Source organism: Haliotis rufescens, unplaced genomic scaffold (genome assembly GCF_023055435.1).
Source record: "Haliotis rufescens isolate VD_foot unplaced genomic scaffold, xgHalRufe1.0.p SCAF_49, whole genome shotgun sequence".
Taxonomy (NCBI): domain Eukaryota; kingdom Metazoa; phylum Mollusca; class Gastropoda; order Lepetellida; family Haliotidae; genus Haliotis; species Haliotis rufescens.
The window spans coordinates 2,887,951-2,906,979 of record NW_025964212.1 but is presented as its reverse complement, the minus strand read 5'-3'; the positions used below and the strand labels follow the sequence as shown (position 1 = coordinate 2,906,979).

At 40.6% G+C, this 19,029-nt stretch overlaps 1 protein-coding gene across 1 annotated transcript in view; it reads right to left on the bottom strand.

Annotated features, from left to right (window-relative positions):
* LOC124122861 overlaps positions 1 to 19,029 on the bottom strand; it is a 196,455-nt gene that overhangs the window by 5,971 nt on the left and 171,455 nt on the right. Inside the window, exons 39-53 of the mRNA XM_048383500.1 lie at positions 17,410 to 17,580; positions 15,999 to 16,092; positions 13,939 to 14,021; positions 11,719 to 11,880; positions 10,782 to 10,875; positions 10,311 to 10,484; positions 9,529 to 9,611; positions 8,347 to 8,455; positions 7,843 to 7,925; positions 7,263 to 7,365; positions 6,148 to 6,383; positions 5,108 to 5,261; positions 4,373 to 4,493; positions 3,430 to 3,544; positions 84 to 185 (exon numbers count right to left, since the gene is read on the bottom strand). Of these exons, the coding sequence (XP_048239457.1) occupies positions 84 to 185; positions 3,430 to 3,544; positions 4,373 to 4,493; positions 5,108 to 5,261; positions 6,148 to 6,383; positions 7,263 to 7,365; positions 7,843 to 7,925; positions 8,347 to 8,455; positions 9,529 to 9,611; positions 10,311 to 10,484; positions 10,782 to 10,875; positions 11,719 to 11,880; positions 13,939 to 14,021; positions 15,999 to 16,092; positions 17,410 to 17,580 (1,884 nt within the window). The remainder of the gene's footprint in view (positions 1 to 83; positions 186 to 3,429; positions 3,545 to 4,372; positions 4,494 to 5,107; positions 5,262 to 6,147; positions 6,384 to 7,262; positions 7,366 to 7,842; positions 7,926 to 8,346; positions 8,456 to 9,528; positions 9,612 to 10,310; positions 10,485 to 10,781; positions 10,876 to 11,718; positions 11,881 to 13,938; positions 14,022 to 15,998; positions 16,093 to 17,409; positions 17,581 to 19,029) is intronic.

The window sequence follows — 19,029 nt, the reverse complement described above, 5'->3', positions numbered from 1 at the left end:
AAGAGATGATCACAATGCCCTAGAACATATGTAGAAAGATCTGTAGGAAGCAGTGTAAAACACATGACTCTAGTGCACCTCACCTTCAGTCCTATGTCCGTGTTGAGGAGGACGGTGCTGCCTGACATCTCGATGTGGACACGCGGCTCATACAGGAACGGCAACTCCACCACACGGCCGTTCACCTGACACAGAGATCAGATATACGTCACAGGACTGTCAAACACCATTAGCTGTTGCTGGTGTCAGTGAGTCTCCACCAACTGTCCTCTTCTGTCAAGAGGTGAGGTGGGTTTAAATGGGGTTAAATGATGCGTTCAAGATTATTGTGTGTGTATGTATGTGTATGTCTGTGTGTCTGTGTTTCTATGCATGTGTGTCTGTGTTTCTATGTGTGTGTGTCTGTTTCTATGTGTGTGTGTCTTTGTTTCTATGTGTGTGTGTCTGTGTTTCTATGCATGTGTGTCTGTGTTTCTATGTGTTTGTGTGTCTGTGTTTCTATGTGTGTGTGTCTGTTTCTATGTGTGTGTGTCTTTGTTTCTATGTGTGTGTCTGTGTTTCTATGCATGTGTGTCTGTGTTTCTATGTGTTTGTGTGTCTTTGTTTCTATGTGTGTGTGTCTGTTTCTATGTGTGTGTCTTTGTTTCTATGTGTGTGTGTGTCTGTGTTTCTATGTGTGTGTGTCTGTGTTTCTGTGTGTGTGTGTCTGTGTTTCTATGTGTGTGTGTCTGTGTTTCTATGTGTGTGTGTCTGTGTTTCTATGCATGTGTGTCTGTGTTTCTATGCATGTGTGTCTGTGTTTCTATGTGTGTGTGTCTGTTTCTATGTGTGTGTGTCTTTGTTTCTATGTGTGTGTGTCTGTGTTTCTATGCATGTGTCTGTGTTTCTATGTGTTTGTGTGTCTGTGTTTCTATGTGTGTGTGTCTGTTTCTATGTGTGTGTGTCTTTGTTTCTATGTGTGTGTGTCTGTGTTTCTATGCATGTGTGTCTGTGTTTCTATGTGTTTGTGTGTCTTTGTTTCTATGTGTGTGTGTCTGTTTCTATGTGTGTGTCTTTGTTTCTATGTGTGTGTGTGTCTGTGTTTCTATGTGTGTGTGTCTGTGTTTCTGTGTGTGTGTGTCTGTGTTTCTATGTGTGTGTGTCTGTGTTTCTATGTGTGTGTGTCTGTGTTTCTATGCATGTGTGTCTGTGTTTCTATGCATGTGTGTCTGTGTTTCTATGTGTGTGTGTGTCTTTGTTTCTATGTGTGTGTGTCTGTGTTTCTATGCATGTGTGTCTGTGTTTCTATGCATGTGTGTCTGTGTTTCTATGTGTGTGTGTGTCTTTGTTTCTATGCATGTGTGTCTGTGTTTCTATGCATGTGTCTGTGTTTCTATGTGTGTGTGTCTGTGTTTCTGTGCATGTGTGTCTGTGTTTCTATGTGTGTGTGTCTGTGTTTCTATGTGTGTGTGTCTGTTTCTATGCATGTGTCTGTGTTTCTATGTGTGTGTGTCTGTGTTTCTATGCATGTGTGTCTGTGTTTCTGTGTGTGTGTGTCTGTGTTTCTATGTGTTTGTGTGTCTGTGTTTCTATGTGTGTGTGTCTGTTTCTATGTGTGTGTGTCTGTGTTTCTATGTGTTTGTGTGTCTTTGTTTCTATGTGTGTGTGTCTGTGTTTCTGTGTGTGTGTGTCTGTGTTTCTATGCATGTGTGTCTGTGTTTCTATGTGTGTGTGTCTGTGTTTCTATGTGTTTGTGTGTCTTTGTTTCTATGTGTGTGTGTCTTTGTTTCTATGCATGTGTGTCTGTGTTTCTATGCATGTGTGTCTGTGTTTCTATGTGTGTGTGTCTGTGTTTCTATGTGTGTGTGTCTGTGTTTCTATGTGTTTGTGTGTCTTTGTTTCTATGTGTGTGTGTGTCTTTGTTTCTATGCATGTGTGTCTGTGTTTCTATGCATGTGTGTCTGTGTTTCTATGTGTGTGTGTCTGTGTTTCTATGTGTTTGTGTGTCTGTGTTTCTATGTGTTTGTGTGTCTTTGTTTCTATGTGTGTGTGTCTGTGTTTCTGTGTGTGTGTGTCTGTGTTTCTATGCATGTGTGTCTGTGTTTCTATGTGTGTGTGTCTGTGTTTCTATGTGTTTGTGTGTCTTTGTTTCTATGCATGTGTGTCTGTGTTTCTATGCATGTGTGTCTGTGTTTCTATGCATGTGTCTGTGTTTCTATGTGTGTGTGTCTGTGTTTCTGTGTGTGTGTGTCTGTGTTTCTATGTGTTTGTGTGTCTGTGTTTCTATGTGTGTGTGTCTGTTTCTATGTGTGTGTGTCTGTGTTTCTATGTGTTTGTGTGTCTGTGTTTCTATGCATGTGTGTCTGTGTTTCTGTGTGTGTGTGTCTGTGTTTCTATGTGTGTGTGTCTGTGTTTCTATGTGTGTGTGTCTGTTTCTATGCATGTGTCTGTGTTTCTATGTGTGTGTGTCTGTGTTTCTATGCATGTGTGTCTGTGTTTCTGTGTGTGTGTGTCTGTGTTTCTATGTGTTTGTGTGTCTGTGTTTCTATGTGTGTGTGTCTGTTTCTATGTGTGTGTGTCTGTGTTTCTATGTGTTTGTGTGTCTTTGTTTCTATGTGTGTGTGTCTGTGTTTCTGTGTGTGTGTGTCTGTGTTTCTATGCATGTGTGTCTGTGTTTCTATGTGTGTGTGTCTGTGTTTCTATGTGTGTGTGTCTGTGTTTCTATGTGTGTGTGTCTGTGTTTCTATGTGTGTGTGTGTCTGTGTTTCTATGTGTGTGTGTCTGTGTTTCTGTGTGTGTGTGTCTGTGTTTCTATGTGTGTGTGTCTGTGTTTCTATGTGTGTGTGTGTCTGTGTTTCTATGTGTGTGTGTCTGTGTTTCTGTGTGTGTGTGTCTGTGTTTCTATGTGTGTGTGTCTGTGTTTCTGTGTGTGTGTGTCTGTGTTTCTATGCGTGTGTCTGTGTTTCTATATGTGTGTGTCTGTGAGGCTGCTTGTGCTAGTGTGAACTAATGCAGGTTTTATAGTGCCAGCCTACTGAGATACTATGCCACAGTTTTAACATGAATACCCCAGTGGGTACTGATTCTGAGCTGACAATTCCTTGTTTTAGCCCTTTACTGCCGAGTGCAAGACAGCCAGTGCCATCTTTTGGTAAGATCGATCCCCTACCTTCTGCCGATCATCTGACAACAGATATCCTGAGACTACCAAGTCAGTAAAGAGAGCAGAGGTTACATACTGATGAACCCCGAGCACTATGCATACTCACCTCTGGACTCTCCCCAGGGAGTTGAGACAGAATTAAGGATGGTTTGTTGGCTTTTGTGTTTATAGATCCTTTCAACACCAAGTCTTCATAACAGATGAATGAGATACTCTGATCTCTATAGATCACATGTATCTTTATTAACATATATATATGTTATGGCTGATTGGCAAGAGTTATCTACCTTGACAACATGGTTCTGTAGCATCTCAATGATGATGTCACTCATGGTGATGGTGAAGTTCTGAGCCCAAGAAACTTCCCCAGGTGCATTTCGATCGTCATGTTGGACTTCCACTCTGTAAAACAACAGCTGATACAGTGATTCCGCTCACATTGTTCGACTTTAGATGCTTATCGTATTGTTAGTTCGAAGGCAACCAGAAATAACATTGTGTAGCTATGAAATGAAAACAGTGTGTCACTATGAAATGAAAACATTGTGTCACTATGAAATGAAAACAGTGTGTAACTATGAAATGAAAACATTGTGTCACTATGAAATGAAAACCTGGTGTAACTATGAAATGAAAACATTGTGTCACTATGAAATGAAAACCTGGTGTAACTATGAAATGAAAACATTGTGTCACTATGAAATGAAAACCTGGTGTAACTATGAAATGAAAACAGTGTGTCACTATGAAATGAAAACATTGTGTCACCATGAAATGAAAACATTGTGTCACTATGAAATGTAAATGGATGAAATAAACAAACGGTTAATTAGGAGGGTGTCATTTGGTCTGTAGTTAACACTCTCTGGTAATGTATATTAACATCTGTTTTGTGGCTTTTCAATAGTAATTATTATAACATGTTATTACGTTACTAATCTCATGTGACCTGTGAAGATCCAGGTTAGAATAATCTTCAGCAACCCATGCTTGCCGTAAAAGGCGACTATGGTTGTCGTAAGAGGCGACTAACGTCAGGTGGTCAGGTTTGCTGACTTGGTTGATGCATACCATCGTATCCCAATTGCGTGGAAGCTCTTGATGTCAGTCACTGGATTGTCTGGTCCAGGCTTGATTATTTACTGACTGCTGTTTTATAGATGGAATATTGCCCGAGTGAGGCGTTAAACAACAAACAAGCAAACATAAAAATTAATCTCATGTACTCACGTAAAGTTGTTGTTCTCGCAGTCAGCAGCCATGATGTACCGACACATACCCTGGAAGTGGATGGTGGTGCCGTCGAAGCTGCGGTAGTGAGGGTCTCCATACACGATGCAGGTCCCTGGCTCTGGAGGGGGAGGTACAAGTTACATACACACAGATGGAGAGTAATCCACACAAACTAGCCCATGCTCATCCCATTTCACAAAATGTTTGATAATGGACTCTCCTTTGCATTGAAGAAGCCAGGTTTGCAAGACAGATATTTCTGGGCAATGTGACATTTCTGTCCAGGAGACTAGTACCTTTATCAGCAAGTGACCTGATGCACTAGCATCTGTACTGAAAGAGTGGTTATTATGTGAGTATTGTTTAATGCCGCTTTTAGCAATATTCCAACAATATCACGGCAGGGGACACCAGAAATGGGCTTGACACACTGTACCCATGTCGGGAATCGAACCCGGGCCTTATTGTGATAAGTGAACTCTTTAACCACTAGGCTACCACACCGCCGCACCACCAAAGTTGAAAGACAACTTTGTCTTCGTAAACTCCTTTAGTGCTAGAAATAAGCTGATTAAGTAGAGTGTATGCTCTATGATCCAATGAGAAATTATGTACACCACATAAATGGCATATATTATATATGTACCTTCATAATTTGATATTATATGTCATTTTGCTTTAAAAAGCTAATTGTTTGCTTCTATGAAAAGAAAGATGACAGCTGGAACTTACGTTTGAGACACACTGGGCAGCAGTTGCCAGGGGTAACAGTGGGCACTTCATCGGGAGTACAGTCAAGAGCAGGGCACCGCTTAATTGCACACTTCACTTTACCAGCGATACACTTGCACCGGGTGCACTCATCTAGGGGCCACTCATCTCCTGGCTGCAGATATGATGTAACAAGACAGATAACTCTTGGTAACAAGACAGATAACTCTTGTTATCAAGACAGATAACTCTTGGTAACAAGATAGATAACTCTTGGTATCAAGACAGATAACTCTTGGTAACAAGATAGATAACTCTTGGTATCAAGACAGATAACTCTTGGTAACAAGATAGATAACTCTTGGTAACAAGACAGATAACTATTTGTAACAAGACAGATAACTCGTGGTAACAAGACAGATAACTTGTGGTATCAAGACAGATAACTCTTGGTAACAAGATAGATAACTCTTGGTAACAAGGTAGGCAGAATATATTTTCTAATCATGCAACCTGCAATCATGGGCTGTGTACTCTCGGGCAGATGACACCGGAATACGCTGTTCACTGTGTCGGATTAATAATGACTGATTAATAAGTGATTTCAGCAATCCGTTGCAAATTAGGTATGTCGGAGTGCGAGACTGACGGATTAAGAGGTCTAAATAGCACTGATTTAATTGGTTCCCATCATAAGTGTTGGATAAAGCCGATTGTCAGATTAACAAGACTTGACTGTAGTTACCTCTTGATAACAAGGCAGAAAACTCTTGATAACAAGAAAGATAACTCTTGGTAACAAGATAGATAACTCTTGGTAACAAGATAGATAACTCTTTGTTGAAAGATAAATTTATAACATTCCATAAGTGAAGAAGGTATTTGCAATAATTGCACAAAACTCATAGTAATTTAGATTACTTTTGATTGAGCATTGCCTAAAACCACTATGATCGCTATTACAGTTATGGTATATCACAGCATGTCAGCATAGTCTAGAAGGAATGCCCTAAGTGATGCAAGTCTGGGATGTTGCAGCTGAGATCTGTCTGGCCCTGTACCTGATAAATAGTGTCATAGTAGACACATGTAGCATCCTCCACGGGCTGGCACACCTCACAACAACCAGTAGAGTCTGGGACAAGTTGTTCCGCTGCCGTACACTGTAGTGGGGGACACTCCTGAAGGCTACACCTGACCTCTGACTTTTCACACCGACATGTGACGCACTGGTTGTCGGCCGCTGACCAGACGTCCCCCTCCTTGTAGTACTTCCCCTCCGTCTGGTCATAGCAAGCTGACAAGGAGAAATAATTGTCTCTAACATGCAATCTCATTCAAATCAGATACCGTCAGAATGTCCTTTCATCCGACCAATCAGAGCGTCACCTACCAGATCAGGAAAGTCAGAATTTGTTTTCTAATCATGCAACCTCAGAAAGGTTTACATGGGGTATTCCAAACAGTTACAGACTGATTCTGTCAAAATCATTGTCTATTTCTTACTTTAATAGGATAAATATTTGAGCAGAAGAGACTTTGCATAGCGCATGGGGAGTACTGCTACTGGAGATACAAACATGTCCTCGCAACTTGATGATGTTTTAATCAGTTTGGGGAGAAAGTGTACAGACAACTGATGTGAGAATTGTGAGAATATCCTGAAAATACCTTTAACCCCCTGTTCATAATGGACTTGTCTGACATTGCCAAGGTCGGATTGTATTCAGGGAGTCATCATTAGTTAAATACGGGTAAACATTTTTAAAGCTTGTACATTTTAATAACATCCTTAAAGAGGCTGTACATAATGTTGAAATCTCATGTAAGAAATAAACAACTTGTGGTCGTGCACCCCTCATGGTTTTTTCTCCCCCCCAGTGTTATTGTACAATAAACAACTCCCACTCATCGTTTTTTTTCTTAATTATTCAAGTTTGTTCATGTGCTTGTTGTTTAACCCCACACTCTATATTCCAGCAGTCTTGACCAGAAAAGTCAATGATTCATGTTATGAGCCACAATCAACACCATCAGAGTACAATGTCACAAAATGAACCAAGTCACTGGGTCTGACCACCGATCCAATAGGTAATCAATTGTAATCAATAAAATCAGAAGATTTGATCCATACAAGTGACAAGACTTAGAGATCGGAATAAGCCAAGCTACATACGTGGACACTTGGGGCAGCACTGTCCGCGTGTGAAGATCTGGACAGTCGGTGGGCAACTGAGGGGCTTGCACTGCTCCTTCATACACTCCCATTGGAAGTCCTCCTGTGTGATACACAGAGAAATAGGTTAGTTCCCCACAAAACACCATCAACAGAAGGAGGTTCTCCTGCGTCAGACACAGAGATAATGATTCAGTCCCTCACAAAACACCATCAACAGAAGGAGGTTCTCCTGCGTCAGACACAGAGATAATGATTCAGTCCCTCACAGATCACCAACCCTTACAGGTATTAGTCTTACAAAACATTGTTGGGCATCATTCCACATATTTGCTGATTATGTTACAACTAGTCTGTCTTACAGACCCTGATACAAATATATCAAATACAGCCCATGCAAGTCTATAATGTTTGGCAAGTCTAGATCACTGCAGTATCAGGATGAAGAGAGTCACTGGGCTCCTTTTACTTACTTTTATTTAGATAACTGAACAACTGTTTTTTTCTGTACGATATGTTCATTTCAGAGACTAGATGTTAGTCTATGTTACAACCTGCAACATGTGATCTCTCAACTCACCTTGCACTCGCAGTAGAAACAAGGCTCCTCCGGACGCGGGTGTGTCCGCCGACCGATCTCAGTCCGGGTGCAGGTAGTTCCGACTGCAACACATCACAAGGTCACAACACTACTATAGACATGTGTTTAAACTGTGATATCACATACACATGCATTGGGTAATCATCTGCTCCAGCACGGATCTTCATAATATTGTTCATGATACCATTAACATAATAACTACCATCCCCTAACTGCCATCCCCTAAATAACATCCATTAACTACCATCCCCTAAATAACATCCATTAACTACCATCCCCTAAATAAAATCCATTAACTACCATCCCCTAAATAACATCCATTAACTACCATCCCCTAAATAACATCCACTAACTACCATCCCTTAACTACCATCCCCGTGCACAACTTTGACCTCCGGATTGTTTAAATACTGAGGGGATTAATTTGAAGAACTGTGTAGTTAAAATGCAGAGTATGCACATAGAAAAAGGGTGACAACTCACATCCAGCACAGGAAGGACAGCACTCGCCCGGAGCTGCAGCAATCAGCTGCTCGGGGGGACAGTTGGCTGTGCTGGGACAGGCCTCATGGACACACCGCAGGTGGCCATCCTGGGGACAGAAACATGTAGGAGGATGAACACAGACACCATCATGGTGATCAACTAAGACATGGGGAGGGGGCAGGGGGTAGCCTTGTGGTTAAAGCGTTTGTTCGTCACAAAAAGACCCATATTCGATTCCCCATATTGGTATAATGTGTGAACCCATTTCTGGTGTCACTGCCGTGATATTGCTGGAATATTAAACACTCACAAGACATTGGGGTGACACTGGTGGTTTCCACACAGAAAAATATCCTGCCTTAACTTACCAAACACATGGATTTAATGATTTGGCTGTTTTTAATAATACTGGAATATTGCAACATATATGATTTTGGAATTAGTATATTGTCACAATAAGTGAGTATGGTTTTACAAAGCTTTAAGCAATATTCCATCAATATCACGGCGGGGGACACCAGAATTGGGCTTCACACATTGTACCCATGTGGAGAATCAAACCCGTGTCTTTGGTGTGATGAGCAAATGCTTTAACTACTTAAAGCCCCGTAACACTATCAAAAACTTGGTCAAAGTTGTCTTGGTCAAAGTTGGACTGTTTACACTCATCAAAGTTTTTGACAGGCCGTCATGGTTTTGGTGGGAATTATCTTGACGGGTTGGATCCTACTGAAGAAGAATATTTTTGCTGTTGTCATATGTATTTTGTGTATTGCCATGTTGAGAAGGCGGCGTTGGGGTAGGGAAAGGCACATTTGGTCCCGAGAATGGCTGCTCATTGTTGAAACGAATCATTTAATTCTTCCAACATCTCGTCAGACCAAAATAGTTGACTCATTTTGACTTGACTCTATGCACTTCCGTTTGAAAAGGGGTAAATGTTCCTTGCAGTCTGATTGGCTAAATTAAATCAACGTCATCAAACTTTGATCAAAGTTTGACGAGAAATAGGATTGGTTTCTATTCCATCAAAGTTCTGTCAAAAACTTTGTCAAAGTTTTTGATGGCATGATTTACTCTTAAAAACTTGGTCAAAATGGACTTTGACACCACCGCCCCTCGTCACATTGAAGTATGACATCACAATTGATATGACATGACAGTGAGGGCACATCTCACCTCACAAGTACAGTAGTCACATGGGTCTCCATTGGGAGTGAACACCTCCCCGTTCTTGTAGCGCCGGCCCTCAAAGTTACATGCTGAAACACACAGGCAGTAGCTGATGAAAGGGAATGGTAAATGGTAGATGTACATGTTGAATGTTTAACAGTGAATGATGAATGCTGAACAGGGAAAGGTAAATGTTGAACTGTGAATGGTGAATGTTGAAATGTGTAAGGAGCATGTTAAAATGGAATGTTGACATTGTTGAACAGAGAATATTGAACAGTGCATGGAAAATGTTGAAATATGAATGCTAAATGTTAAGCAGTGAAAGTAGCATGTTGAACAGTGAAAGGAGCATGTTGAGCAGTGAAAGGAGCATGTTGAGCAATGAAAGTAGCATGTTGAGCAGTGAAAGTAGCATGTTGAGCAATGAAAGTAGCATGTTGAGCAGTGAAAGGAACATGTTGAGCAGTGAAAGGAGCATGTTGAGCAGTGAAAGGAGCATGTTGAGCAGTGAAAGGAGCATGTTGAGCAATGAAAGTAGCATGTTGAGCAGTGAAAGGAGCATGTTGAGCAGTGAAAGGAGCATGTTGAGCATTGAAAGGAGCATGTTGAACAGTGAAAGGAGCATGTTGAACAGTGAAAGGAGCATGTTGAACAGTGAAAGGAGCATGTTGAGCAGTGAAAGGAGCATGTTGAACAGTGAAAGGAGCATGTTGAGCAGTGAAAGGACATGTTGAGCAGTGAAAGGAGCATGTTGAGCAGTGAGGGAAATCAGAATCCTAACTCACTGGGACAGACGGGGCAGCACTGGCCTGGGACCTGGACCGGCTCATCACACGGGACGTAGCAGTCCACCTCCATGCAGGTCACCAGGCCCCCGCTGCACGTACACGAGATGCACGGGTTCTCCGGCAGGATCCACATCGCACCAGTCTCATACTGGATGTCACGGAACTCACAACCTACATGGGAGAAGATAGATTACAGGTCACATTGCACAACACAGCATCAAAGATTTTTCTACCATAGCTACTCTCAGTGTGAGATATAATTGGAGGCTTGTAATAACATTACTGTGAGAGGCATGTTAATGGAGGCTTATTCCTTTAGGGGAAGACATCAAATAAGACTGCAGTACTAGTGAACAGAGAAAAGAGGACAAGCCCTGAGTGCTGTCATCTGTATCAGTATTGTGACATGGCCGCCAACTGTGTACGACAGACAAGCCTTGATTGGACAGTTGAGCCGAGGGATCTTACCTTTACATTTCTCACAGCACTGGCCGGGCGGTGTCTCCTTCATGAGGCAGGTCAGTGTGGGGCACTTCTCCTCTTCACACACAACATTCCCATCCTACACAACATAGGACATATATGCAGTACACCACATTACATTACACTGCATTAGGTCTGAGTCTGATGTTACCTTAGGTCAAAGACTGATCTTACATTAGGTCTAAGACTGATCTTACATTAGGTCCAAGACTGATATTACATTGATCTAAGACTGATCTTACATTAGGTCTAAGACTGATCTTACATTAGGTCTAAGACTAATCTTACATTAGGTCTAAGATTGATCTTACATTAGGTCTAAGACTGCTGTTACATTAGGTCTGAGTCTGATGTTACATTAGGTCTAAGACTGATCTTAGATTGGGTCTAAGACTGATCTTACATTGATCTAAGACTGACCTTACATTAGGTCTAAGGCTGATCTTACAATAGGTCTAAGATTGATATTACATTAGGTCTAAGACTGATCATCCATTGATCTAAGACTGATCTTACATTAGCTCTAAGACTGATCTTACATTGGGTCTAAGCTGATCTTACATTGATCTAAGACTGATCTTACATTAGGTCTGAGTCTGATGTTACATTAGGTCTAAGACTGATCTTAGATTGGGTCTAAGACTGATCTTACATTGATCTAAGACTGATCTTACATTAGGTCTAAGGCTGATCTTACAATAGGTCTAAGATTGATATTACATTAGGTCTAGGACTGATCTTCCATTGATCTCAGACTGATCTTACATTAGCTCTAAGACCGATCTTACATTGGGTCATGCCGATCTTACATTAGATCTCAGACTGATCTTACATTAGCTCTAAGACTGATCTTACATTGTGTCTAAGACCGATCTTACATTGGGTCATGCCGATCTTACATTAGATCTAAGACTGATCTTACCCTACACGAGCACCTCTTGCAGGGGTCTGGCTGGAAGGACTGTCCATTCCTGTACAGCGTGTCCTCGAAGAAGCAGTCGGTACACAAAGGGCAGCACAGGTCTTGGCGGGGATGTGTACACTTGACGGCACACTGCTCACGCTCACACTTGACCCGACCCATCTGAGGAGGACACAGTCATGTTGTTGTAATGTGTGGAATCATGTGGGCATGCTGGCCAGACCTAATCTATGTAAATGCCTCTCCATAAAGAATTCAAGAATGTTATGTTCATTGTATTAAAACAATACAAAAAAGAAAACAAGAGTTTGCCACGAACGTGGCTATATCCCCTGCCCCTGTTGCAGAACTTATGACATAATTAAATCTAAACAAACCCTAACCTTTTTTAACCGAGGTGGAACTTGTCATGGAAATTGTAAAAAAAGAAGAGTTTGGAACTCAAAGTCTATCTTGTTGCCATGGAAACGTAAAAAATAAAAATTTCTAAAATTTCTAATAGCAAAAGGCACAAGTTCAGCATGTATTTGACAGACCTGCAAAGTTTCATGAAAAAATATTGAACGGTTTCTGAGTTATGCTCCGGAAACGAAACGTGACGGACGTATGGACGGACCTTCATAATCATTTGTGCAGATCAGATGTACAAGACTTTGGTCAATCTGTTTCATGTACCTTTTTGTTATTACCATTCAAATCTGGCTTCCATAGATGTCGCTAGGATGAGATCAAGCTATGTCTCATAGGAGATACTGCTTCATTGAATTGCATTACTCCGCAACTAAAGGGGGCACGGGTGGCCCAGTCGTCTAAGGTGCCACGATTCGCTGTGCAGAGTTGCATCCCTTGGACACGCCAGGAACCTATCATTGTGGGTTCGAATCCCGCTTCGCCCGATTATGTTTCTAGGTTTGTCAGCACCATACCCATGCTCATGGGTTTCACCGAAGTGGTAAACGTCTGAGACCTGCATCACTTCGGGCTTTCCTCCCACATTAAGCTGACACGCCGTGATATAACTGGAATAGTGTTAAAAGCGGCGTTAAATCCAACTCACTCACTCACCGAAACTAAAATTTGCAGGCGATTGTGCCATTGGGTACAATGACATCACAATAAAAAATGATATCACTAGTCCCTCTGCCACTGAAGCTCAATACTTGTAATTTTTACACTCAAGACATTGGTTACAACTGTTTACAAACTGAAAAAAATTGGAAGAATGGTTTTGGATTTTAAATAGAATCTCACCTTGTGTCATTTGATATCAAATATATGTTCACTCTTATATAAAAATGTAAGACATGAGTTTTATTTTTTATCAACTCTTGTTTACATATTTGATATCAAAAGACACTCAGGTAAGATTATTTATTTAATCAGTGATCAATAACAATCATCGCTCACTCTTTGTGACACAATATTCAAACTATGTCATAAAGTGGAACCACCAATGAGAAGTGAGTTCTGAACAAGCTGAGTATGTTACAACACATTATACAAGGGGCAGGGTATATGTGAAATGAACACAGTCATCTAATTAAGGCAAGAATAACAAGCGTTCCACACATCCTGTGTTGAAGGTCGTGCAGTTGTGTCATAAACATAATCTGTGCCTAGTGAGGCATAGCCACCATTCCCTGTCTGGATTGACCAATCTATAAATGACTAGTGAGCTGAGGCACAAGAAACTCCATAATTATAATGATTCAATTCAAACCTTACGTCATAATTATATCAAAAATTATTTTTCAAAAATCCATTTTTTGTAATATTATTTTTTATACCCTTTTATTCTCATTCCCTTAAATTGCCAGAATCTTGAGAAGAAATATTAATTATTAATTATTCTGAATGTTATACATATGCAGAAAGAGATATTTCTTATACAGTTATTTATTTGTTTTATGAATCCTACTAAAGTGACACTTTACCCGTGAAGATTCCCGGTTAGAATAGGTCTTCAGCAACCTCTGCTTGCCGTAAAAGGTGACTATGCTTGATGTAAAAGGCGACTAACGGGATCGGGTGGTCAGGCTCGCTGACTTGGTTGATGCATGTCATCGATCCCAATTGCATGGATCGATGCTCATGACATTAATCACTGGATTGTCTGGTCCAGACTCGATTATTTACAGACCGCCATCATATAGCTGGAATATTGCTGAGTGCGGCGTTAAACAACAAACCAACCAACTTTACTGGCCATGGGATACCTACCTTGCACGTGCAGGTCTGGCAGTTGTCTTCAGGATGCTGGAAGCGGCTGTCATCCGGGTATGTCTGACCCAGGAACTGACACACTGCAGCAGACAGAGGGACAATGTTATATTCTCATCTATGAACACACAATGTCATTTAGAAAGTGGTCAAATGTAACAAATGTTATATTTGGGATAACACCTTCTTGGTAAAGTACAGATTCTAGTACTCGTTGGATTTAAACCTGCACTGTCAGAATGAGGGACGTAATTGCCATTTACTTGCATATACAAATCTACATGACACAGAACAGAAGGAGTGTGATTCATTTGATGGGCCAAATATTTGTAAACAAAACAACAAAAGCCTTATATATGGAGTGAGTGAGTTGGGTTTAACGCCGCTTTTAACGATATTCTAGTTATATCGTGGCGTGTCAGTTTAATGTGGGAGGAAAGCCCGAAGTGATGCAGGTCTCAGACGTTTACCACTTCGGTGAAACCCACGAGCACGGGTATGGTGCTGACAAACCTAGAAACATAATCGGGGCGAACCGGGATTCGAACCCACAATCATAGGTTTCTGGCGTGCCCAAGGGACGCAACTCTGCACAGCGAATCACAGCGCCTTAGACGACTGGGCCACCCGTGCCCCCCCTTATATATGGACTATTATTACCCATGCTTACTGGACTGAAAGAAAATATACTAAACTCCGGATATGGAGTAGCACTGAAGTCACAGACTCGTCTTGTTACTATCTGCATGTGAAAGTGTGTGTCAAATATCCAAGCTTATCTTATCACATGTCCTGACATGCTAACACCCAGGCACCATGCATACATTGTTTGATTGGCAGTTTCAGAAGTTGGTAAGTAACAGTAAAGACTGAATGCTTTATGGATGACAACTTCTTTACTCTATCATGATGCAACATTTCGGTATAGATCCTTGAACTGTTGTCAACATTTTTTTGTTAATCATTATTAGGGGTATGTGATATAAACATATATATTTCCATAAAGTGGAGGGATTGGCAAACAAGCAAATTTTGCTTATCTGAATGCCTCTCCCAAACATGATACATATACAAACAGCAATGTATTGAAAGTGGCATGAGAAATAGCATACATTGTATAGTTGACATTAAAGATAAGTATTGTTCCTAAAAGTGTTTAATTACTGGATTATCTTCCATAACTACAGTTACATTATTATTTACATCCAGCACAACAACATCGCAGTATCATATAGCAAAGCCATCATCTCAGACAAAATCTCTAAATTGGCAAGAAGATGAAAAACTGTGCACCGATTTAAAAATTTCAAGATTTGTTACTGTCGTTAAATTTGAATTACCATTCAGAATTGAATTTAAATCGTTTACGAAATAATACATGTTTTGCCTTACTGTACTGTTTAAGGGACACGTAAGAAAGAAATGAAGTGCATCTTTCGTATGATAGCCACAACAACATCATAAGGGGTATGTAAGTCTGTACTGTGCTATCTTGTCTCACTCTTGCTTGACAACGGTATAAGCATCTATACCACAAGAGAACAATAGAATAGAGATGTTATCATCCATAAAGTGTCTTGTTTTAACCATGTATACAGACTACCGTCACACTGCAGGATGGACGAATCATACACAGCCAACGCCACCAGTATTTTCATGACAGTTGTTTTATCAGCATGATACAGTATCTCATGATGAAGGAACAATGTCCATGTACGTGAGTGAGTCAGTATGGTTTTACTCCGCTTTTAGCAATATTCCAGCAATATCACAACGGGGGACACCAGAAATGGGCTTCACACATTGTACCCATGTTGAAATGGATCCAGGCCTTAGTGACACCATTTTGGCAAAATCCAGATACACAAGTATGGTGCCAAGGAACCTGACCATGGTCATCAAATTCTAAGAAAATGAAGGCGAAACAATAAATTGTGTTGTCTTAGATGACTGGGCCACCTGTCATCCCTTTCAATACAGAAATGAGTAAAAAAACCTTTTTTTTAAATATTGTTTTACACATGAGCCTCAGCCTTTGGCATTTGAAGATGATGACATACCTGGACATGACGGGCAGCACTCGGTGGGGAGCTGGACAGGTGTCATACAGCTGACTGCTGGGCACGTGATTGTCTGACAGATGATACTACCTCCCTGACAACACATTAACATTGACATGTCATTGTCTGACAGATGATTCTACCTCCCTGACAACACATAAACACTAACATGTCATTGTCTGACAGATGATACTACCTCCCTGACAACACATAAACACTGACATGTCATTGTCTGACAGATGATACTACCTCCCTGACAACACATAAACACTTACATATGATTGTCTGACAGATGATACTACCTCCCTGACAACACATAAACACTAACATGTCATTGTCTGACAGATGATACTACCTCCCTGACAACACACCAACATTGACATGTCATTGTCTGACAGATGATACTACCTCCCTGACAACACATAAACACTGACATGTCATTGTCTGACAGATGATACTACCTCCCTGACAACACATAAACACTGACATATGATTGTCTGACAGATGATACTACCTCCCTGACAACAAATAAACACTGACATATGATTGTCTGACGGATGATACTACCTCCCTGACAACACATTAACATTGACATATCATTGTCTGACAGATGATACTGTCTCCTTGACAACACATAAACACTGACATTTGATTGTCTGACAGATGATACTACCTCCCTGACAACACACCAACATTGACATGTCATTGTCTGACAGATAATACTACCTCCCTGACAACACATAAACACTAACATGTCATTGTCTGACAGATGATACTACCTCCCTGACAACACATAAACACTGACATGTCATTGTCTGACAGATGATACTACCTCCCTGACAACACATAAACGCTGACATATGATTGTCTGACGGATGATGCTACCTCCCTGACAACACATTAACATTGACATGTCATTGTCTGACAGATGATACTACCTCCCTGACAACACATAAACACTAACATGTCATTGTCTGACAGATGATACTACCTCCCTGACAACACACCAACATTGACATCTCATTGTCTGACAGATGATACTACCTCCCTGACAACACATAAACACTGACATGTCATTGTCTGACAGATGATACTACCTCCCTGACAACACATAAACACTGACATATGATTGTCTGACGGATGATACTACCTCCCTGACAACACATTAACATTGACATATCATTGTCTGACAGATGATACTGTCTCCTTGACAACACATAAACACTGACATTTGATTGTCTGACAGATGATACTACCTACGCACAAACAAATGATTGTCAGACTATGGTTGTCTTAATGATTGAAAACAAAAACAGAAAAAAACATGCTATTCCCCTGACAACAAGTAAATACATGACTTCTCATTTAGAACTCTCCTAAATGTCCATTGCAGGGTTACACGGTTACCTACCATGCATGTACACTGCTGGCAGGGATCCACGTCAGACACGAAGGACGCCATGTCCTTGTGAATCACACCCTCGTACAGACAGTCCAGACATTCAGGGCAGCAGCCATTGTCTCGGGCTGGGTGGCTGCACTTAGACTGACACTCCTGACGGAAACACTGCACACTCCCACCCTGAAACATTACACATCAATGAATGGTCCCTTGTTCAATAAAGAAAGAGCAAACCAACTATGCTTACTTCACATAAAATACATAGAGATTATTAAACAAGCAAGAGTACCATACAGATTTTACAACTTGAGTGTTAGAATTTCCTGATCGAGAAGGAGTTTCATAAAATCAGTACTACACACATGTGAGAGTAATATCAATATTACCATTATTTCTTAAACTTTGAGTCCCTGTTTAGCAAATTGCCCCGACCATCATCTTCGAAAACCACCATTGTCAAATGACATCAACAATCTTCTGCTATGACGTTGGTTCAAGTATGACATCATTCCAACCGTATGTCACAATAAGATTCACATGACGTCAACAATGTACACTGGTGTGAAGTGATATTTGCACTTGCATAAACAATTATTATGAACTCGGTTATTTCTAACCCTATGGGTAATAAAGACAATTATCACATGCATATTCCCACCAAATATTGCACCTTTACTAAATCAATATTTTAACCAAGCCTTTAACAAATATTGATGTCAGGTAAACAATGGAGAGTGTTTAATTTCAGGAATATTTACAAGTCATATGGCAATACTTCTGCAACAGACAATTTGTTTTTTTGTTTGTTGTTTAATGTTGTTGTTTGTTGTTTAATGTTGCACTCAGCAATATTACAGCTATATGACGGCAGTCTGTAAATAATCAAGTTTGCACCAGACAATACAGTAATTGACATAATGAACATCGACCCACGCAATTGGGATATGATGACTTGCATCAACAAGTCAGTGAGCCTGACCACCTGATTCCATTAATCACCTCTTATGACAAGCATAGTCGCCTTTTACGGCAAGCATTGGTTGCTGAAGACCTATTCTACCCCAGTCTTCACGGGTCAGTAATCCAGTGATACCATGGCATGTCAGCCTACTTTCGTAGGAAGAAAGTCTGAAGTGAAGATGGCATGATAGAAGTAATATGTCTGGCTTAATGAAGAATATACTCTGATGTCCAAGTCTGGCAATTATCAATCTAGCTTTCTGAAGGAGGAACACAAGGCCTGTGCTAATTGCTGCTGTTATTACAGCTAATTAACCTAGCTCCTGTTGTACAGCCGCCCCTGGTTCAACATAGACCCAACTGTTTCCTGATACACGTGGACTGAGAGATCAACAGGAAGCAATAAACTCATCAATGACCATTTAGGGTTCTGATAATTAAAATAATTTCCATGCCTGGCAATAGACGAGGCTGTTTTAGAGGAAGTGTTTGAGCCTTGTGAACCCCATATGAAATTCACAGGTTATCACAGGCGTAACATCAAGCTGTGATATCATATAACTTGTGTTTAACAATTCATGTTATTAATTTATTGATGATATTTATCAAAGATGCTGCAGTAAACATGAGATCAATTGGGTAGTTAAACAATTAAAAGTGAAATAATAG